The 24,414-nt window shown below is 34.0% G+C and overlaps 1 protein-coding gene across 5 annotated transcripts; it reads right to left on the bottom strand.

Moving 5' to 3' along the window:
* Nucleotides 1-318: 318 nt before the first annotated feature.
* LOC115880007 (gastrula zinc finger protein XlCGF26.1-like) lies at nt 319-24,300 on the bottom strand. Of its 5 annotated transcripts, none has more exons than XM_030897104.1 (11): nt 23,654-24,300; nt 22,138-22,257; nt 20,906-21,100; nt 11,223-11,450; nt 9,368-9,568; nt 7,749-7,949; nt 3,347-3,547; nt 942-1,034; nt 760-879; nt 588-695; nt 319-520 (listed from the first exon to the last, which is right to left on the bottom strand). In XM_030897104.1, exons 1-11 carry the CDS (start codon nt 23,686-23,688, stop codon nt 418-420), a joined length of 1,605 nt encoding a protein of 534 aa, XP_030752964.1. In that variant the 5' UTR covers nt 23,689-24,300; the 3' UTR covers nt 319-417. The 5 variants fall into 5 exon arrangements, with proteins under 5 accessions (XP_030752964.1, XP_030752966.1, XP_030752965.1 ...); XM_030897106.1 differs by having other exon boundaries at nt 9,389-9,568; XM_030897105.1 differs by having other exon boundaries at nt 22,138-22,254.
* Between the last annotated feature and the right edge of the window lie 114 nt (nt 24,301-24,414).

Here is a 24,414-nt window from a genome sequence, read left to right as displayed (position 1 = left end):
AAATCTCGACCCAAAACTAACCTTTGCCAGCCCTTAGTATAATTTATAACAGCTGTAGTGAAATGGGTAACTAATAGTGAAAAATTAAAGTTCCAACCTTAGATGCAAGATTTTTCGTAAACGCCTACTTGTGCGGTTTGACATTTTGATGCAAAATCCGACCATACCGCATAGAAAAAATGTATCGATCCAATTTTTATCTCTTTTTATTACATTTGATTTTCCATTAAGCTGTCTACATCACTGTCCTAGACGCTAAAATCCAGACCGCGCAGTGTCGATGTCGAATCGGTATGTCAAAAAAAACTATGCATAATGTAACTTGTAAATCTTTTATCGAAAATTAAACAAATCAGTTAAATTCTTAATAAGTTAATAATTATATAATAATATATAATTATGTTTTAATATTATATATTAAAATGCGCGGTCTTCATCCAAAAGCGGAGCGTCATCAGGTTCCATTTTTATGAAATCTTCTAACTTGATTTTCTTAGATACAGAAAAATCTTCGCTATTTCTAGAAACAACAAGGAAATATTTAAAAAACAAATATGTATAATAAAAATACATTTAAACAAACATACTTAAAGTAATCGGGCATGTCTTTATTAAAAAACGGAACATCATCAATTTTTATTTTTAAAAAATCCTCTGATTTTACTTCATTAGTCACAGATAGACAATCGGTATTCCTGAAAACAATGAAAATAATTAAAATACAATATGTATAATAAAAATACATTTAAACAAACATACTCCAAGTCAGCATGTATGTTATTATTCAAAACCGGAGAGTCATCTTCAATTTCTGTTTTAAAAAAAATTTCTGATTTTATTTTGCTAGGCACAGATGTCACAGATAGACATGCAGCATTTCTGGAAACAAAAAAAATAGTTAAAATATTATCCATTAGTAAAATACATTTAAAAGAACTTACTTATGGTTTTCTAAAAGCGGAACGTCATTATTAACTTCAATTTTTAAAGAATCTAATATCACTTTATTATTTGGAGATATACAATCAGCATTTCTGTAAACAAAAAATAAAACGGCGAATTATTATTACTAACCAGCTCGAACGCACTGACGGCCAAGTCGCAGCGGCCAGCCATCGCCCACCAAGAACAGTTAACCTAATAGGACTGCTCATTCAGCCAAAAGTGTCCGCCAGGTGCATGCGAAAACTACTCGCTTTGTGACGTCATTGTAGCCCTTGTCATGGTTATTAGTCCTTATCCGGCAACCAATAATACACACACGTGCATTATTGGTTACCGAATGCAAAACGTCCATTATTTAGTTTATTTATTTAAACACCTTATATGTATGCAGTATAGAAAATTAACTGTATAAATCGTATTAAATACTTGGATAATGCATTTTTAAGAACAGCAGGTCCCAGCATCACCTTTTGCAAGCATTCTTTTTAGAGTACTTCCATATTTTGCTTTAAAATAATTAATAAACAAAATCGTGGGCACTTAGTATGCACTTTGTCACAATCCACAACACAAAATGAACGTATTTATACACTCTATAGCTCTAAAAACTTTAAAGACACCTTTTTCACATTTAAAATTGACAAAATAATTAACTCAAAATTTCTCAGCTGTTATTTTTATAAGTTTACCATAGGCAACTAATAATATACACTATCATGACAAGGCCACGAAGGCTTTGACAAGGGCTACAATGACGTCACAACTGTCAGCTGAAGCGCGGGAAGAGGCGAACGTACGTCTTATGAGGATGAGCAATCCTATTAGTTTACCGTTCTTGATCGCCCACCAATCAAATGATACAACGCGCACTAACGTCCACGCCCAAGCGGCCGCAGCTTGGTCGCTTCGACATGTAATACCATTAAATCAAATGATACAACGCGCATTAGCGTCCTGGCCGTTGGCTGGTCGCTGTGACCTGCGAGTTTAAGCTCTTAATCTGATATATACACAACCAAACTTATATGGAATCATCTATTATTTTTCATAATTTTTGAGACATATAAAAATGTTGTGTTTAAGAATAAAACTCAGTTCTTACCAAACTTTTAATGAAAAATAATCCATATAGCAATAGAAAAAAAATAATCAGTTCCCAAAATAAACACAATGGAATTTTTGGGAGGTCCATTATCGTACATGAAGTTAAAATTATCCCCAATTGCAGCTCTCCGAAGCCTAACGATTGGTTCTAGCATTAAATCAACATACCTCCGACCCGTTAAAGTTCGTTGAAGTGGTAACAATGGAGTTTTTGCTCCCGGCATAATACCTCCCCAGAACATTACAGTTCCTCCTTTATATTTTGGTACAGATTTGGCAGCCTGGAGCCTCTCTCATCTTCCTGGAGCTCTGAGAACCCGAATTCGATGGTCATCTGATCTTAGGCCAATTCTGGTCTCATCCGAAAAAAGAACCTTTTGCCAATTCTCAATTGTCCGGTTTTGATGTTGAGGGCATCAATTTAGCCGGTCAATTTTATTTTGCCGAGACCACTGTGAGACTTCCTCTGGTAATTCCCTCCTACTGTACGACCCTCGATCACGAAGCCATTTTCTTATGGTTTCAACTGAAACGTTCACACCTGTAGCTGCCAAAAGTTGTCTTTGTAGCTCTGGATGAGAAACATTGGGATTTCTTCTAGCAAATTGGCACACAAAGCGGTCTTGTTGTTCAGTGTGGCTCTTTGACGACTTTGTCTAGACCTATTCCTGAGAGTTCCTAGTTCCTTGCTTATGTTTTCGATACAACATCCTGGGTAACGCCTACTATCTCTGCTACGTCTCTATAAGAGCAACAATTCTTCCCCTCTGTACAACTTTTAATCCAACAAAAGGCGTGTTTTTTGGATCTAATGAAAATTACCGGACAATCGTGATTTTACTACTGAACACAAAATTCACAAGAAAATAAATCGCAGCAGTCGTTTATTCTTTACTATCATATTTATTTACAACAAAAAGCCTTATCTTACAGTAGTATATCATTTTTTTTTCTCTGCAAAAAAGTCTAGTCAGAAATAAAGAGTGATTCCATATAAGTTTTAGTTGTGTGTTTTTTCAAATTATGATATTCTTTCAATTAGGTTTAGCAAATTATTTAATTACAGGCTCATTAAATCCATCCATATTGCTTTACTATTCCAATTTTTCAAAGAGTTTATTGTCTAGAATTTCACTATTTCAGAATTAAATATGATATTAGATGTCAGAACTTAATTCTTGGTTTCTAAGTTTAAAGAATTTCTAGTATTACTAATATGAGATTGAATAATATGAGGAATGTTTATAAAAAAAACTATTGATGTCATCACTATCAATATTTCTTACGATTAATTTACCTTGAATCAACATGACTACACTTGATGTGACGTTGTAATGTCTGATTCGACGTATATTTCTTGTCACACTGCCTACAGGCAAACAACTGTCGTTCTTCCGGTGCCAAGTGAATTTGCTTGTGGGTGTTAAAATTGAACTGACGTGGTGTTTCGTAGCCACATATAGTACAGCTATAGACCTGCTTCTGCCCTCCATTCGGCCTAATAAAAATATTAATTATTACAGCCCTGTAACTCTAAACAAGAAGCGATTTATGTTTACGAAACATATGTATCAAAACTGTGTCGAATTAATTTCAGAACTTTTGTATCTTGACACAAATACCATTTGATACCGTTTCGAAACTATTTCGCAATGTTTCTCAGCAGAGATTTTGTTTCTAAAAATGATACTTGGGCTATACAGGTTGTTAACTGGACAGTTACTTATAGGGGAACAGAATGGCAACACTGCCTATTGAGAACGCATGCACTTATAGGGTTTTCTGCCGACTCGTCCCATCGCGTCGTCTATCGACGAGCGAGCCAAGGTTGCCATATTTCAACTATAAAGCTCTTGCCGCGAGTAATAAACAAATTAACAACCTGTATAGTATATGGTCTACAAATCTTAAATAGGCTGTTTCGAATTCTTTACAGTTTGGCTGTTATTGTGGAAGATAGTTATAATACAGTGCGCAACAGTATTCCATGGAGGAAAAATTAATGTTTTGACGAGTATCAACTTTAACTCTGATGAGGTTTGGTATTTAAGTGGGTATAGTGTTTTTAACATAAACATTGAAACTTTATTACAGTTGAGGGTTGGAACCTTTGGTGTTACACAGCAAAATAAAGTTGAAAAGTTGTGACACATTATACACATTTATTATATGTCATCTGGTTTGAAAATTTGAAATTGGCGCGTGGAGCTTGCCGACCAATAGTGCCGTTTATCACCTGTGACGTGGTGACCAACCTGCGCAATATCATACCTTGTTTTCTTTGTATCATGATAATTACTTACAAGGTATGAGTTTTAAATATTTTTATATTATTTGGAACGTTTGAAATTGTTTAAAAAATTATATGTGGCGTTTGAAAAAATAGCATGCTCTATTCGGAGTAAAAATGACTTTTTCTGCTTCGGCTGTATGTCAAATGTACAGTCTCGCCACAAAAAGTGTCATTTTTACTAGAAAGTTTTATGGTTTAACGGGCTTTGTGAGTTAAAACATAATGATATTTTCAGTTTCTATAATTCTTGATCGAAAATAAACGGCGTCAGCGATGGCTATGAAATGAAAATCGCTGTCATTTTATATGTAAATTTATATCGGAAATGTTGTCGATCGTCATTTCCTAGCCAACTGGACGCCGTTTTTTTTTCATATGGTATAAAGTGAAAGCAAACTTGACTCTGATCATGTTAAGAAAGATTTATTTCGTGTAATAAAGATTTAAATGGTGTATTAAGTACCTACATAATATTTATTTAAATGTCAAATAATATTATTGAAGCAAGTGCCAAGTTTTATTTTTAATTAAGAAAAAATTTAATCAAGAATGTATAAAAGTTTTGTTTTCAAAAAAAAATTTATCGTAAATTCGTAAAACTTCAATTTAGAATAAAATGATCTAAGAATGAAAAAAAAATTTATAGCCCTGTGTCAAATCGAAATAAAGTAAGTGTATGTAACTTTTTTTAAATATTAATAATTACCAGTAATTAGCATTAATGTACCAACATATTGAAATAATAATTTCTTTGTTAATACGGTTTAGAATCCTTAAAATAACAGCAAAAATAATCAACAATGAAATAATAGTTTTGTTTCATTTTCTTAATCAGCTGAGCCCTATTATAGTTCGCAAAAATCCGAGCTATATTATTACATTACTCTGAGGGAAATACCGCAAATAATCGATATTTTTGACTCCGCCCCTAATGACATATTTCATTCCTTTAAAGCTTCACGATTTGTTCACCAGAGGCAGCACATTTTTTCGAGAGGTTGAGCAACATTAAGAATATATAAACAAGGCTGTAACATATATATGATCTACGTGTTCTAAGAATTAAAAATGGTCTCGACGAAATATACTCCTAAGTTTCTAACAGAAATCAACCAATTAGTGATGGGTTGTTATTTAACTATCTGTTATTTTATAACAATTATTTAGAAATAACATAACGCAACCGTTACTGCTTTTAAAAAATAACAGATATAAAATAACGACACGCAGAGATCGAGTGTTCGTGAAACGAAGTCGGCGCTCTGCACCGCCACGAAATTCGATGCTGCTCGAAGCAATTCCAAAAAACAACTAGTATGGATGGAAAACCTATTATTTCGACAACTATCGATACAGGCGGCGAGATACAACGGCGGCGAGATGTTGGGCTGACAACAGCTTAAAAATAATAGGATATAAAAGAAGCAGCTTTTTTGAAACAGTTGCGGGCATAACGCCTGGCTGTCGAGATAACAGGAGTGGGAAAGGAGCGCTGCTGCATCGGTCGATTGTCGATGGAGGCTCGCAACGGGTTGGAGAATAACGCATCAGTTGTTTTAGCTATGTTGTTTTTTTACCTGTTACGAGCATAACAGAACGGCGTTCGAGATAATCGGAGGTTTGAAACAGGTTGGAGAATAACGCATCAGTTGTTTTAGATACATATTGTTTTTCAACCTGTTACGAGCATAACGGGCGGAGGTCGAGATATTATGGCGCTGTATGTTTCAATACTTTGTTATTAAGTTTCAATATTTAAGTATTTATTTATTCTGAAAAATTTTCAGAATAATATTTTAAGATTTTTTAAAAATGTATACAGGGTGTTTTGAAAAATCTGGTCATTGATTAATCACGATCCTGCTTAAAGCCCTTGACGTAAAAAGCTGATTTTTGGAAAACGGATTGACTTTAGGGTGTAGAGGTGCGATAAGAAGGGATTTTTCGAAACTCAAATTCTAAGGGGGTGAAACCACCCTCAAATATTAGAATATTTTTTATTTAAAAACTGGTGAGTTTTTCGAAAAAACTCTTAAACACGTATATTTTATTTTGTTGTTTTACATATTTTGAGATTTTTACAAAATATATACAGGGTGTTTCATAAAATATGACCACTGAGTAATCACTATTCTGCTTAAACTGCTTGACGTTTAAAGCTGATTTTTGGTAAACGGATTGACTGTGGGGTGTAGAGGTGCGATAAGGAGGGGTTTCTCGAATCTCAAATTCCAAGAGGGTGAAAACGCCCCTCAAATATTACAATATTTATTATTTAAAAAACGGTTAGTCTTTCGGGAAAACGATTGGACACGCATAATTTATTTTGTTTTTTTACATATTTTGAAATTTTTTAAAAAATAATACAGGGTGTTCCAAAAAGTTGAGTAATTGATTAACCACGATTCTGCTTAAACTGCTCGACGTTTAAAGCATATTTTTGGCAAATGTGAGAAAATTTTATCCAGTTTGTATGTTAATGGAAATTCTTGCTTTGCTTTATCATCACCATTACAAATTAATAATTCGATGCGAACGAAGTCGCGGGTACAACTTAACAAGTATAGCTAGAGACGTGAGAAATATAAAATAAGAGACGCCCCCCGATGCGCAGTGGACATCCCACAAATTTGCTTCAATCAGATTTTTCGTAGCGTAACTGCATCTCTCTTCCGCCGAATGCGTTCTCTCTCTATCGTGTGCGCGACCGGTGCTATCCCCAAGTCTCTTCCTATATTTGTCAAACTGTACATGCTAGTTTAAGTGTAAAATTAATTCGAACTCTAGTGTGTAGTTGGTTTACTTATGAAGAATATACTACACATTTTCTTATATTGCTATTTTTTGACCGCAAATGGTAAAATCATAACGAAGAGCTTCTCGCCCGTCGAGTGAGATGCACCCTGTACACTGCTACGCAATTCAGAATCTACGCGGATCGAGGGGTAGGGCGTAGGTAGATCGGAATTTATAGATATAGACGAGTGGCGGCATTTTGGCTTTTTTATATCGCAATTTGTAAACAGCGCTTATTTGTAAACAACCCCCGTTTTTAGAGAGGTATTTTAGATAACAATCGATATTTAGAAATGTTATGACACCCTGAAATGCTACCACCGAGCACGTCATTGTTGCAACTGCGTTAATACGCCTGGCGGTGACCGCCTCATATTCTTTCAGATATTTAGCAATAAAATAAAGAAACCTGTTATTTTTAAGCTGTTATTTTAAGCTGTTTTTTATAAATAACTATAACAGTTTCAACTGTTATCTAAAAATAACAGTTTTGCCCATCACTACAACCAATCAACAAAATCTCCGTTAGTGCCTGCAGATAACGAAAAGCTGCCTTCAATCAAGTCTTTCCGTTTTTTAAATTCAATGCATAAGCTAACAATAAATTTACCTGGAAACATTATGCTTCTTCTCAATGTGATGTTTTAAGTTATCTTTATTTCTATATTTCTTGTCACAGTGTGTACAAGCAAACATCTGCCGTTCTTCTGGTGCCAAGTGAATTTTCTGGTGTTGTTTAAAGTTTGACATAATTATCGTTTGGTAGTCACAATTCGAACATTTATGGATATTTTTCTGCGCATCCTCTGACCTAAAATCATTTTTAAAAATAATCGGGCCCGTTCTAGTAGTAAGTTAGTTAAAAAAAAATTAAAAGTACTTTAATTTTTATTTGATCAGAGATCATATAGGGGCAATGTTTAAATAAATCAATTTTATAAGTTGGCTGTGAAAAATATATTTTGACATTTAGTATTATTTATTATTGTGCAGATAAGTTCCCAGCATGTACAAATGCGAATTTCATGACGCTAATTTCGATAAATGAGGAAGTTAGATTTTGTATCACACCTTGAACAAATATTTTACATTTCCATTTATTTTTCTGTAAAAACTATTAATTGACTCAATAACTTTAACTGAATATACAAAAACTAGATAAATATTTGAGTAGCAACTACCATCAGTTATTTTTGCTTTTGCCACGACAATCGGCTGCTAATAGTTAAAAATTACGAAACTTTTGTTTTCATCTAGATGGCTGAAAATAGGCATTTTCCCAAAAACTATAAATTCGCAAATAAATCATTGTATTGCATGGATTAAGTCTTCATTACTTACAATACATAGGAAATTAGGAAAAACTCTATGATACCTATTTTTTTAGAAATTAAATTATAATTTCAAACTTGAACATTCCCGGTTGAGTTGTGACGTACATAGCCTTCACCAATCACGTTTCAGATCGTAGAAAGGGAAGTTTCATATCATAGGTTGCCATGACTGATTGCCTGGCTTATGCGTATCGGGCGCAGCCATTTTCGATTTTGTTATTATTTTTCTTCGTGCTTTTCAGTTCAGCGGTAAATTTTCTTGGCTATAACTTTTAACTTTATCTAAACGACTCAAAACTATGAAAAAGCCTTTTCGGATAACTTTCGAATGGTGACAGAATATATGGACCGCGGCCTACATGAATTTTAGGACAGTTTTTATATAGACAATTTAATATACTTAATTGCTGAAATAAAGAAGTTAAAATACCAAGGTGAGATTTTTTCTTGAAGAAGTTATTTAAAAGTAATAAAACCATTATTTATAACAAGTTTATTTCGAGACGAAAACCAGCCAATCATGTTGGCGATCCAAACTTTTACCCCATTTTTTGGCCCAATATTAAGTTTTATATAAAAAAGGCTTAAGTAGCAAGCACTAATTGGGTTGAAATCTGCATAATTACGTGGAAATTGAAAAACATGAAACATGCCTATTGGTATACTTGTGTAAAATTAAATAAGAAACAACTTTTTCAAATAAAAGGTTTCAAAATTCTCCCAATAAACCCTCTTATTAGCCACATATTTTTATTATGTCATTTGTTATCTATTTTAGAGCAAAAACTAACGCCAATGTCAAATTTGATGAAAATCAATGAATAAAAAAATAATATAATGCAAACTTTATCTGTGACACTGTATATGATCAACGTATTACACAAAATAAATTTACCTGGGATCAGTATGAACATACCCAAAATGGTATTGTAAGCTACATTTTGATGCATATTTCTTATCACAATGCGTACAACAAAACAGCTGTCGTTCTTTCGGTGCCAAGTGAATTTTCTTGTGTCTGTAAAAATTTGACCTCTCTAGCGTTTGGTAGCCACATATGGCACATCTATAGTCTTTTTTCTCAACTTTTTGCGATCTAATAAGAGACAATTTAAATATTACAGTATTGTAACTCTATAAATCATGGTTCCTCAAACATATAACCTCACATGTCTACCCCTGTTAGAGCCGTTGCACACACGCCGGAACCGGATAGACGGCACGTGTGAAAGCTCCCATAAGTTTCTATGTATCTCATCGCCAGGTGGACGGTCTCAGAACGTCTATCCGGTTCCGGCAAGTGTGCAACCTTAGAGGCTTGGTACATTCTCCGCCGGTGCTGCTACCATCGGGGAATATTGTAAAAAACTAGCATATACAAATACACGGGTTTAAATAGTGAGTATACGAAAAATTTATTATTTAATTATTCTAAAAGTGTTAGGAAGTATAATTTGTGAAAATTCTAGAAATAAAAATAAAAAAGTAAATATTTTGAAATCCTCAGAATGTCAAACTTGTATTATAATTTATTATTCCAGTTAAAAATACTTTTTAGATGAGTTCAGCTACGGTAGCGAGCATAGTTTTGATCACCGGTTTTGCTAGTGAGGCATAATTGGGGCTATTTCGGCTATAACGAAATTTTTTAAAAGGTACATAATTATAATTTTAGAAAATGTTCATAAAACATTTAATCACTAGATAATTAAAAAAAGTATACCGTTAATATTGCAAATTATATATTATCCTCTCATAGTATATATGTCTATTTAATTTTTTGATTATGTAACGAACACTTTGTTTACTCACTTGTCTCGTGGAACTGCTTGAATTCATTTTTTTTTATCAAATAGGTGTGAGAAACTATAAAGCTATAAAATCGTCAGTGAAATGTGATAACCTGCTAACTCCATTATTTTTGATTTTAAGTAAATAATACATTTAATACATAATTTTTACGTAAAAATTTTAACGAAATATTATTATCTCTTTATCATATTAACATTTCCTAATTACTTGGTTATTTTTAAACCTATGATTGTAATATTTTGTATATGAACAACTTACTTTGAACTTAAATAAAATGTAGAACAGTTTTTTAAATAAATTACAGATTGGTACAGATAGCGTAAAACGAGAAAGAGCAAAGGGTAGGACATAAAAAGTTAAGTAACTTGACGTATAATATATCTCAAATATGTCAATTTTGGACTTGGGTTGAAGTTGAAGAGTTGCACGGTACGGCTAGACGCAAGTTTCTCCATATAGTAATGAGCCTCCCTCGTTCCATTTGAAAATATTGAGTTATTATTAAAAATACGATTTGGTCATCTGTTAACTAGTCAGAAAAAGACACGAAAAACATTAAGGTACGTTCAGGCTGAGAGCGTCGAGGAGAGCGTCGAGCGTCGCCTCGCATTTGCGTCGCGTCCGCCCCATTGAACTCGAACCCCGATGCTCAGCGGACGCTAGCGCAACGCCAAACGCGACGCTGTCTGCCTGAACGGTCTAATTTAAGTTAAGTGAATTGATTCCATTTCGACACGCGGACGCGACGCAAAAGCGATGTGACGCTCGACGCTCTCAGCCTGAATGTACCTTTAGACAATCAATCTCTTCTCAAATCAAATTTTTCAAAAAAAAAAGCTTCATTTTCTAGATTGAAATTTAAAATATTATTTTTTTTTTGAAAATGTCAAAAGTTGTCTCTGATTTAGGTATAATTCTTCTACTAACAATATACTTACTTGAAATTACTATGAATATCCTCAAGATGAATATCCCTAAGATGTTCTTTTAGGCCGTGTTTTGTTGTATATTTTTTTTCACAGTGCGTACAACCAAACAATTGTCGTTCTTCCAGTGCCAAATGAACTGCTTCGTGTCGTCTAAGGTCTGATATACGTGATGTATGGTAGTCACAGTTGGAACATCTCATCTTTTTCTGCGATTCCTTCAGTTCAGGCATCGGCAACCTTTTGAGTCGGAAGAGTGAAAAATTATCAAAATTTCAAAGTTTTTAAAGAGCCACAATTTTTTTTCTTGCCAGTAATAAATAGTAGGCACTGGCATAAATAAAGTTTTTTTTCATAAAAAAACTAATCTATTTATTCGTAAAAAAAATATCTATACAGGGTGGTCCGAACTGTATTCTGGAAACTTCGGCAACATATTCTGCAAATAAAAATATGTAAAAGAGTTCGTATAAATGTATGTCCTAAAATGCTTAGTTTCGGAGGTACAGGGTGTAGAAGTTTCATTTTTATTTTGATTTTTTCTAAATAATTTAGTAACGTCAATATTTGGACGAAAATTGGTGTCTGGGAGTTTTTTGACATGAGAAATTTGATTTTGATGTCAATATGACACCTCTTTGTAGGGGGCGCCACCTACATGCATTTTAACTGTTTTGAGAAGTAATAACTTTTCGTCCGTACCTGTATAAAACGACATAGTGAAAAAATATACATTTCCATGATTTTTTACGTAAAAAATGTCTCTTGTTAAACATCACTATGAGCAACCGTTCTCAAGATATTTAGAATGGGAACAGTCAATACCGGTCATTATTGACAAAAAATAAATATGTTGAGTAGAGATAGTTATTTGACTAAAATGATAAATTTGGGAACTTTTTATTTTTTTAAATTAATAATAAATGTTTCTTCGAAAAAATGATGATAAAACAGTTTCTGTAACTTACATTTAAAATTTATGATTTCAGTCTAATAACTATTTAGTCAACATGTTTAATTTATGTCAATGATGACAGGTATTGATAATTTCGATTCCTAATATCTGGAAAACCATCACTCGTAGCGATTTTTACCAAGAGACTTTTTTTACGTAAAAAAACGTCGTAAATAAATATTTTTTTACTCAGTAGTTTTATACAGGTACGGACGAAAAGTTATTACTCTTCAAACCAGTTAAAAAATATGTAGGTGGCGCCCTCTACAAATAGGAGTCATAACGACATCAAAATCCAAATTTCTCATGTCAAAAAATACCCAGATACCAATTTTCATCCAGATATTGACGCTACTTCAGAAATTATTTGAATAAAATCGAAATAAAAATGAAACTTCAACACCCTGTATCTCCGAAACTAAACAATTTAAACATACATTTATACGAACTTTTTTACTTATTTCTATCTGCAGAATATGCTGCCGAAGTATCCGGAATACAGTTCGGACCACCCTGTATACAGATACACTCAGATGGAGAAAAAACGTAATGGAAACATTTTTAGTCAAAAATGTATAAGCTGGATTTATAAACTCGGGAGTTGGCGTTCAGTTGAGGTTCAGTTGCAGTTGGATGTTCGCGGCAGTTGAGGTTCAATATTTTTGCATTTATAAACTGTCAGTTTCGGTTGTAGGTTAGATTTCGAATTGTGAACATTTCAAACGGTTTTCTTTCGATTTAAAAATACTTTTGATATTTCTCAAAGTTCAAACCCAGTAATCCAAGATTACGCAAAATATAAACATTACATTAACAGAAATAATGAAACAACAATAAGGGTCATTTTCCAATGCATCGGCGTCGCCTCTCTTTACTGTGCTTCACGTGATCGACAGGTGCTTGTTCATTGGCTGCCACCGAACGTCGCGAACGGTCGCCAACTGCCGACATAAACATTGACCATCTTTGAACTCCGTTGAACGTAAAACGAACTGCCAACTTTTCGCCCAACTGACTGAACGCGTTCATTTCATAGTGTTTAAAGCTGGATTTATAAACTCGGAAGTTGGCGTTCAGTCGAGGTTCAGTTGCAGTTGGATGTTCGCGGCAGCTGAGGTTCAATATTTTTGCATTTATAAACTGTCAGTTTCGGTTGTAGGTTAGGTTTGGAATTGTGAAAATTTCGAACGCTTTTCTTTCGATTTAAAAATACTTCTGGTATTTGTCAAAGTTCAAACACAGTAATCCACGATTACGCAAAATATAAACATCACATTAACAGAAATAATGAAACAACAATAAGGGTCATTTTCCAATGCATCGGCGTACTGTGCTTCACGTGATCGGCAGGCGCTTATTCATTGGCTGTCGCCGAACGTCGCCAGCGGTCGCCAACTGCCCGCAACTGCCGACATAAACATTGACCATCTTTGAACTCCGCTGAACGTAAAACGAACTGCCAACTTTTCGACCAACTGACTTTATAAATGCGCGCGTTCATTTCATAGCGTTGAACATTTTGAACGGCAACTGAACCTCAACTGAACCTCAACTCCCGAGTTTATAAATCCAGCTTTAAGCTGGACTAACATTGTGAACCTCAACTGAACTTCAACTGCCGAGTTTATAAATCGAGATTTTAAAGTGTTATATTTTTTATTTTTAACCCTATTTTCATGATTTTTTATCAAGCCGTATATAAATATACCAACTTTGCCGTAATGACGCCACCAATCTCTTTCATCTGGTTGGCAAGCGATTGAGAGAGTTCGACAATATATGACGTGACTTTGAACGGTAGCTGAACATTCTTATATCTGATTTATGTACAGTAATCGCAAAACAATTTCCGATGCACGTGATCAACTTTGAGTGACAAGCGATGGACAGCTTTGAGTGACAGTGCTGCCAGATTGTGATGGATTTATGAGATGAATTAATGTAAAATTGGATAACATTATATTTATTATATAATTTTTTAACGATTTTTACGTTTTATTTTTAATTTAATAATTATTATTTTAGTAATTAATTTATTTATTCACAGTAGTCACCAGCACTCACACTCGAAATATTTTAATTCAAGGCAGCAGCTACTCGCTACAAATCGAAATAAGTAGAAATAACTTTGAAAGTGGTATAATGTGCTTACCAATCAAACTTACTTCTATGACTAATAATAAAGGATCTTTATTGTCACGTTCTCGTTCAAAATAGTTTATCAGGAAAGCTACAAGCTCTTCGCTTCGACAGTTTAAATGCTTCGGCATATTTTCAACACATAATTTCAAGAAATGCATTACAAAAACTCGAAAATTTAGTTCTTAAGAACCGTTTCTTTGAAAAAGTACAATTTAAAAAAAAAAATTATGAAAATCAGCAAAAAAAGAGAATTACTCCCAAAGATATAACAACGACAAGATATACAAAATAATGACTGACATTATGATATGTGTCAAATAATAAACAACATTGCTGATCGCGGCGCAATGTGACCATCATGGCGATAATAAAAATCGCTTAAATCCGTACTGCTTAAGACGATCAGGGATTTAAGTGTAGAAACACTTTAAGCTGTAGGCACACTGGTGCGATCACGATCACACTGGCGCGATCACATTGTGTACTTTAAGTTAAAGCTACACGCACACTGGTGCGATCGCGGCCGCGATCACGATCACCACGCGGCCGCGGCCAAAAGTTGCTGTAGAATACATATGAGCCGTTTCACATTGGCGCGATCGAATTTAGCTGTACGCACACTGGCGCGATCACGGCCGCGATCACGATCACACTGGCGCGATCACATTGTGTACTTTAAGTTAAAGCTACACGCACACTGGTGCGATCACGGCCGCGATCACGATCACGATCAGGGCAGCGATAACATGAGCGATCATTCTAGCACACACCAACGCGTTCACGTTCACCGCCGTACCTATATGTAGAGCGCCATCCTGAAGGTATACACAGGTACAAATTAAAAATGTGAATTATGTATACCGAAATAAATATTCTTAAATATTTACCTACAGTATTTAAACTTAAACAATAAAAATGTATACATATGTACTATCCAATCCAATTGCAACTCCAATTTTGTCTCAAACTTTTTATTTTTAATTCTATTATTTTTGTTACTTGGATCGGATAAATCATATAGTCTTTTTACAGCCTTAATTAGCTGCTCTGTTAACTCCATTTCTAAATAGCAACAAGAAAAAACACACAAAATAACGAAAAAAACCTATCAACTGGGTCGCGATCACGCGATCAAACTCGACAAGTTGAACCTGATCACCACCGCAGAATAGAACGCCGCCAGGCTGCTTCGTCTCCAAGACTCGATCGCGCTAATGTGAAACGGCTCATATGTATTCTTCAGCAAGAATTCTTTTGGCCGCGGCCGCGTGGAAATCGTGATCGCGGCCGTGATCGCACCAGTATGCGTACATCATTAAACTAATTTTTGCAGATTTAATCTGAATAAAATATCTGTTACAATCATTTGCTCTATAAAGTAAAATGAAAAGCTTCTCGGTATCTTAAATTATACAACAACTTTAAACAATTTTGCCAAAATTTCATTTCGTTTTTTTGGACTTTTGGCGTGCTTTCGAGACCATTAATAGACAACTACTTCTGCTTAAACTAAGTAAATTTGGTTTCGGTACAATAATAATAAAGTGGTTCAATGAGTATCTAATCAATCGAACTCAAGTGACTAAATATGGTAGTACATCATCTCCAGAAAAAACTGAACATGGTATGCCACAGGGAACCGTGTTAGGCCCTACATTGTTTATACTGTATATTAATGATATTGTAAATATTATAAAAAAATGTAATGTTCAAATGTTTGCCGATGATACAGTAATTTATTTTGCAGGTTTTGATTTAGACAATATAATAAGGACATTGAATGATGAATTAAATAATTTATCTGAATGGCTAAAAAACAATTCGCTTAAACTTAACATAGATAAAACGAAAGCAATGATTATTAGGCATAAGAATAATAAAAGCCCACTATTGGGCAGTAGGGCTTTACAAATAGATAATGTTAACATTGATACTCTATCACAAATCAAATACCTGGACTGTATAATAGATAATAATTTGACTTTCTCAGAACATTATAAATATATAACATTGATTAACATAATTGTAAATCGACATGATATAGTGTCGAACTGTTTAAAAAACAAGAAGAAATTACAAGGTACAACAATTAAAATAAGCCCTGATCTGACCATTATGCAGAGGAATCAAATGAAGGCTGTTCAGGATGAATTGAAGGAGAGGAGAGATGGTGGTGAGACCAACTTATTTATAAGATATGTCGATGGACGTCCCAAAATATTTACTAAAGTTTTCTGTAAAAAACTAATTGAAACCTCATTACGAGTATATTATCAAAATGTGGGAGGTGCGAGGAGCAAACTGGAAGAACTTAGACAGCAGATTTGCGCTACGAATTACGATGTTATAGTTTTGACAGAAACGTGGTTTTCTGACGATATTTCTGCATCTGAATCGCATTTTAAAGGATACCGTGTCTACAGATGTTTCGGAAGTGACAGTTGAACAATTGTTTGTTACTATTGAAAATATAGGATTTAAGCTTATCATAGGTGGTGTTTATATTCCCTCTGTTGAAGACCAGGCCATTTTCGAAGCACACTGTAGATCGGTGGAAGAGTTGTGCTCAGATGCCAATGTCTCAATCATTTTATGTGGGGATTACAATCTTCCAGAGGCCAGGTGGTCAAACGACGATCGTGGAGTGTCAGTGCAGTGCCCTAACGGTGCCAAAGCTCAACTGGTTTGTGAAAGTTTTACTTTTATGAATATATTTCAAATTAATTTTGTTCCAAACCTTTGAAATGTATACTTAGATTTGGTATTTAGTCATATGTCAAATTTAATTGTGATGGAGGAACTGATTGTCTATTGCCCACTAGCCAGCATCATCAGGCGTATTATTTTGAAATTCCTTTGGAACTAAACTCAAGTGTCTTACAATATAAAGAATTCTATTACAATTTTTCGCACGCTGATTATGCCGGTCTTAACAATTTTTTGGCGCCTATTAACTGGGATGTGTTTCTTGATCAGGGGGATGTTGATGGGGCAGTTTCACAGTTTTATGAAATTCTATTTAAAGCAATATCTTTGTTTGTTCCTCTTAAATGCTCAGTGAATTCAAACTTTCCGAAATTGTTTAGCCATGATCTGAAAAAATGTATTAGAGAGAAGAAGGTTTAGAATTTTTTAGAATTTAGAATGAGTGGGAGGGAGGTTAATCACTTCGACCTTACAGATCCATTGTGTCCCCCTTTCTTGAATCATAACTCATCATACAGTCCCAGGGCTTTGACAAAAGCCAGTATCTGGGACGGTTTTATAGAGGGTAGTTCTCCATCTCCAATATCAGTCGTACCAAAATTCATGGCACGAATGGTTGTCGTCTCGGCGCACTCAGTGATGAGGTGTACTGGTGTTTCACCATCTTCCCCACAGAATCTGCATTCGCCGTTTCTTCTTAGTTTCAATCTACTGAGGTGTTCATTGAGGAGACAGTGTCCTGTTAAAACCCCGTGACAATCCGAAGATTGTTCTTACTCAGACCCAGGAAGATCTGTGATTTTTCTTGATCATAAGCCCTCAGAAACTTCTTCGAGTGTCTTAGACCATTGGAAAATTTCCATTCCAGGTTGCGGATGGAATCTTCCAAGTTCTTGAGTTCCGCCTTGAGTTGGTTACCACTTGGAAAGCAGAACGGTTCTGGTTCAGTTAGTGGAGTGTTCGCTCCTTTCCTAGCTAGATTATTTGCTTTTTCATTGCCTTCTATCCCTTGGTGAGCAGGCACCCAATGTAGGAGGACTTTGTTTTCTTTGCCTAATTTATTCAGCTTCTCTATGCATTCTTTGACCAATTTCGAATTGATTGATACTGAGTTGATCGCCTTTAACGCTGCTTGACTATCAGATAAGATGGCTATTTCTTGAAAACTTCTGAGAAGAAGGTTAAACATAGGCTGTATCGGCGAACGGGGAGCAGGGATGCTTATCTGGAATTTGTCTGCTTGAGGTGCAGGGCATTGAGGCGGGATTGCTACTCTAGGTACATCAGAGAAACGGAATCTAATATAGCACAGGACCCCAAAAAGTTTTGGAGCTTTGTGAATAATAACAGAAAAGCATATGATTTGCCTAGTACAATGTTTTTCAATGACAATAATGCTGATAATGGTAAGGATATTTCAAATTTATTTGCGGATTCCTTCTCATCTGTGTACTGCGAAAGTAATTTAGTTGTACCCTCTTGCATGTCCGACTTTATGAAAACCATTAATGTAAAACAGATATCCAAGAGTGCAATATTTTCTGTACTGTCGGGCCTTCCAGCTATAGTTAATCCGGGCCCTGACGGCATACCGAATGTGTTTAACTAACCCATTGCACATAATATTTAATATGTCTTTAAGACTCTCGGCTTTTCCTAGGCTCTGGAAGTCTAGTTTTTTGATCCCGATTTTTAAGAGTGGCAATAAGTCTTATATTAAAAACTATAGAGGCATATCCAAAACTTCTAGATAAGCTAGTTTACGAGGATTTGCTATGGCAATGTAAGGGCATATTAACAGACTGCCAGCATGGATTTTCCCATGGTAAGTCGACTGTTACAAACTTGGTCTCATATCAGACGGTTCTGTCACACGCCTTGGAGAATGGAAACCAGGTGGACGCAGTCTATACGGATTTCTCTAAGGCGTTTGACAGAGTTAATCATGTTGTCCTTCTGGAGAAGCTGAGAGCTGTTGGCTTTTGTGATGATTTGGTTGGTTGGTTCCATAGCTACCTGACCGAAAGAAGGCAGGTAGTTAAGATTAATAACTTTACTTCTAGAGAGATCTCAGTGACGTCTGGTGTTCCACAGGGCGCCCATTGTTCCCCTTTACTGTTTAAGCTATTTATCAATGATATTGTGTCGAGTGTTAGTAATTCCTCCTGCTTGTTGTTTGCCGACGATACGAAAATTTATAGAACTGTTTCTAATGTTAATGATTGCCAACTTTTACAGAGAGATTTAGATAGAATGGATGACTGGTGTAAGGTGAACGGCCTTTCCCTAAACGCTAGTAAATGTTCAGTTATAAGTTTTTCCAAAAAAAGATCACCAAGGATTCTCTTTGATTATGATTTGAATCATGTTCATTTGACACGGGTGGATTTGATCAGGGACTTGGGTATAGGCTTGAGGACTTGGGTATAGGCTCTTTCTTTTAATGAGCACATTAATATAATTGCTAATAAAGCTTTAAAAACACTGGGTTTTGTGTTGAGAAACTGTAAAGACTTGTAGGTATGGGTTTGCAGATAGTATATTGCTCATTGGTAAGATCAATTTTAGAATATGCATCTGTTATATGGAATCCTCAATACGATATATCTAAGAAAACAATAGAAAGGGTTCAAAAGAAGTTTGTAAGGTATTGCGCTTTCAGACACAATCAAGAATATAGTTACATTATCAACTCTTGACCAATTAAATTTAGAGACTCTGGACAAAAGGAGATTAATCTATGATCTTTCTTTTTTTTATAAGATTGTTAATGGCGTATATGACTGTCCTGAGATACTTAGACAAATTTATTTCAAAGTACCATTTAGGCCATTGAGAATTAATGATTTGTTCTTTATTCCTTTGCATGACACTAATTATGGAAAACACTCTCCAATTCCAAGGGCACTTAATTCTGTGAACAAGTTTCATGATGTTGGGGTATTTAGGAGGAAGATTAGAAATGGGAGTGGTGATTGATGGGTGTGTTAATTCTTCTTTTTACTGTACCGTTCTTCTCTTATAAGTGTTTATTGTTTTTTTTTGTATTATTTTTTAATGTTTTTAAGTATCTTTATACGATGTGAAAAAAAAGAAAGACATTTTTTTTCTTTTTTTTAATATTGTTTTGTGAATTTTGTAATGTAATGGGGTTTCCCGTAAATAAATAAATAAATAAATAACAAATAACATAGCTAAAAAAACAAATGTACTGGCTAGGGTCTCAAAAGAGCTCAGTATGTGGACAAGGCTGACAGCATATAAAACCATCATAGTACCACATCTCTATTTTTGTTCAACACTTTTGTTTTTAATGAATAACTCTGAAATTGATGTACTGCAAAAAAAGCAAAACAAAGCCCTTCGAACAATCCTAGGATGTAATAAATTTACAAGTAGACTGGATATGTTAAAAAGTACAAATTTGTTAAGTGTAAGACAAACGGTAACACGTAATACAATGGTGTTTATACAAAATGTTAAATAATTTATTACCCAAACATCTTCTTAATAATTGTACGTTTGTTAGGGACATCCACAATCATAATACAAGGTCTAGGAACAATTTTTATTTAAATATGTCAAACACCAATTATAGCAAAACATGTGGAACATTGTCTCAATTTAAAAGTAAATGTATTGAATATGTTAAAATAACAATTGCGCTGTGATAGGTATGGACTTTAATTATTTTAATATGGCTTATGTGATAAGAATATTTGTTATAATTGTGTTATTAATTTGTACTAGCCAGGTTCTATAAATAAAGAGTTTATTATTATTATTATAGTCAGGTTTATAGGCTTTAGTGTCAATTTCGATATGATTAATGACGTGCATCGGAAAATGTTTTGCGATTACCGTATAATTCTTATGCGAACAACATATTTACCTGGAATCACTATGATCCTTAAGATGCGCTTTTAGGCCCTTTTCTGACATATATTTTTTTTCACAGTGCGTACAACCAAACAACTCCCGTTCTTCAGGTGCCAAGTGAACTGCCTCGTGTTGTCTAAGGTTTGTCATATCTCGTGTTCGATAGTCACATATGGAACACTTGACCTTTTTCTGCGATTTCTTCAGTCTAATAAAAGAATGGCTTAATATTACAGTGGGTGAAGAAAAAGCTCCATATCATGATTTCTGTTAGAGATTTTTTCTATAATCTTATTAATAAACGCACAAAGAGGGCGCTCATATTATGTCATAGATATACAATGTGTTTATAGCGTTCTTAAAATTGAATTCTAAAATCTTCAAACACACCATAATTTTATAGTCTATTCTGCATAATTTTTGAAATATGAAGTTTAGCATCTGTAAGCAGTAATTTTTTGACTGAAAGAAATGTAAAAATGCGTAAGTACTGACACATAACTAAAATTGACACATAACTTTCTAAAATTAAATAGAATTCTCCAAGACTAAATACACTCAGATGCAAAAAACGCAACAGAAAAAAATTTCGTCAAATTAAAGTATTATATTTTTTTTATTTTTAGTCCTATTTTTATGAACTTTTTAGTAATCTGTATATAAATATATTTACTTTAATTAGTAAACTTTTGTATGGCTTATTATACAGGATTCATCGAAGGGTTGTTTTTTAAGGTACATTCAGGCTGAGAGCGTCGAGCGTCGCGTCGCGTCCGCCCCATTGAACTCGAAGCCCAACGCTCAGCAGCCGCTAGCGCAACGCGAAACGCGACGGTATCTGCCTGAACGGTCTAATTTAAGTTAAGTGAATTGATTCCATTTCGACACGCGGACGCGACGCAAACGCGGCGCGACGCTCGACGCCCTCAGCCTGAATGTACCTTTACCCTAATTTTAAAACACCCTGTGCAATAATTTTTGAATCTCAGTGTACATAAATATATCAAACACCGCTTGGTTATTTATTGGTTTTATTATGACATAATGTATTATTTAAGAAAAACGGATTTTATGGCAAATCCATTTTTTCCTGTAAACCAATACAACTTGAGAGTTAAAATACATTTAAATCACTTTGTATATGTATGAAAACATATCTGAAATGTGCAAAAAAAAGAATGGAATAACAAAATAGAAAATATCAAATAACAAAAAATCACTAATATCGAATTTGCACAAACATACAAATGTCGTTCTTCCGGCGCCAAGTGAACCATGTTGTGCTTTCTAAGATTTGACCTATATAGTGTTTGAAAGCCACATATGGCACATCCATAGACATTTTTCCGCGATTCCTTCAACCTACTAAAATAATTTTTAAATATTACAGTTTTGTAATTGCATAGAAACGGGTTCCTTTGTTATGATTAACAGACGTCTGTTATACTAACAAAAGATTTTTGATAAAATATATTAGAACAAAATTACGCACACTTGCGATTTCATTATAGCCTTATATCAACGAAAGTATCATACGATTGAAGAAAAAAACAACGTCGGAGATAGCTTGGAAATGATGATCCTCATTTCAAAGCCAACTGGATGCCGTTTTTTTCTTCAACCATACTATCTATCATACTATACATATCTGTGTACTCTCGACAAAATCTAGTATTGTCTTTTCTGAAGACAATAATGCATGAATCAAGATTTTTACATAATATAGGGTTAATAATTACTGTTTTAAATATATTTCTTCATTTATATTAGCCCTAAGTTCTAATAAAGAATAACAGTAATCTAAAGGGGAAAATATACCGCCAATTCAGCTTCAGCTATAATTTAAATTCAGAATGTGGAATTGTAAATATTTAAAATAGGATAGTCACGATTTACGATCCAGTTGAAACAAAAGTAATTTTTTGAATACTTTATTTTTTTAGTTAAGCTATTTATTCCTGATTCTCTCTTTTTTTTAATTTTGCAGCCTGCAAAGGCTAGACGTTAGTAAAACACCATGGGAATTAAAGATTGCTAATATCAATATAGGTAGTCACATATGGGCCTTTTTGTACAAAAGATGTTTTTTTTTTGCTGATTGACTCAGTCAAACTGTCCTGATGATGGAAGTGGGGTTCTTGAAAGCTTGACAAATTTGAAAGAGTGGTTTTGTTGGCCTGTGTGGTGATTGTTGCATCCTCACTTAAATTTTGAGTTTTTTTCTTAACTTAGTCAGTCACGACTAACCTGCTATTGTTAGTAATTTACATAACATTGTAAAAATTTGTTGATTATTTCTACTGAATAAATTTATTTATTTATTTATTTATATTTCAATTAACATCTTAAATTGCGTATCAAATTTTTATTTTCTTATAGGTAAGTACAGTTTTGCCTCCCCAAAGAAACAATGAATAAATCAATGAGATTTGTTTATCATAGAATATAACCTATTTTAGCAAAAATTATTTGTTTATTTTGTCTTTGTCGTTAAATTGTGGATGATCCAAACTCTTTTTTTGCTTGAAATAATTATTTCAATGTTTGCTATCGAGTGACATACAAATAAACTATATGTACATAGTACCTACAAAATTCAAAGGGTTTTATTTCTGATATGCACCTTTTCAATTTTCAACAAATATTTATTGACAAAATCTGATAGGGACAGAAAATATAACTCAATATCATAGCCTCCTCTCAAACGAATACCTCAAAACATGAATCAAGATTTCTAAATAACACAAAGATTAATACTTACGGTTTTAAATCTATAACCTCATCTACGTTATCCATAGTTTCTAATAAAAAAGATCAGTGCAAAGCGAGGAGGAACAATAAACCGAGTTCAGTTCAGCTATAAAATCTAGCAAGTAGAATTGAAGTCCATGAGAAGTTATCACCTATTAAATTTAATTCGTGTTTTTCACATATTCAAACACCATGTAATATAATATAGGAACTATTTAGTATTTGCAAACAGTCCCAAACCTTCAATTACGGTTCACAATCTAAACTTGCACCATTACATTATACAAAATACAAAACATTTTTTTCAATATATGTTTGACAGCCTTGATCCTTGACTCAGAGTAACAAAAAATCACGTTCAAACCATAAAATAATAGATATAAGGGGTAAAACGCTTCTGGGACCTTTTATGCCTACAGATTGTAATTACTCTTAGATCTCACTCGAATGCCAACATTGCCAACGTAAGTTGGAAGTGGTTGGTATGATAAAGAGTCGGTCCATTTACAACAGTAATAATGAGCGCATACTGAACGACTTAAAAGTAAATATCGAAGTTTTCTAATGATCTCCCAGCTCTAATTAGATTTCGGTTAAATGCAAGTTTTAGATAAAACAAAAATTAAAAAAATATTTTAAAAAAATAACTCATACATAATCATACTTGTCTTTTTAAACATAGCTATTCGATTGCCTCCAACTGAGAAATAATATAATAAAATAAATTATTAAGTATATAGTAGTTATTATACATATTAAGGATTTGAAATA

The sequence above is a fragment of the Sitophilus oryzae genome, unplaced genomic scaffold (assembly GCF_002938485.1).
Source record: "Sitophilus oryzae breed Bouriz unplaced genomic scaffold, Soryzae_2.0 scaffold_1604_pilon_pilon, whole genome shotgun sequence".
Classification (NCBI taxonomy): Eukaryota; Metazoa; Arthropoda; class Insecta; order Coleoptera; family Curculionidae; genus Sitophilus; species Sitophilus oryzae.
The sequence above is the reverse complement of the archived record's forward strand: the minus strand, read 5'-3'. Positions and strand labels throughout refer to the sequence as shown.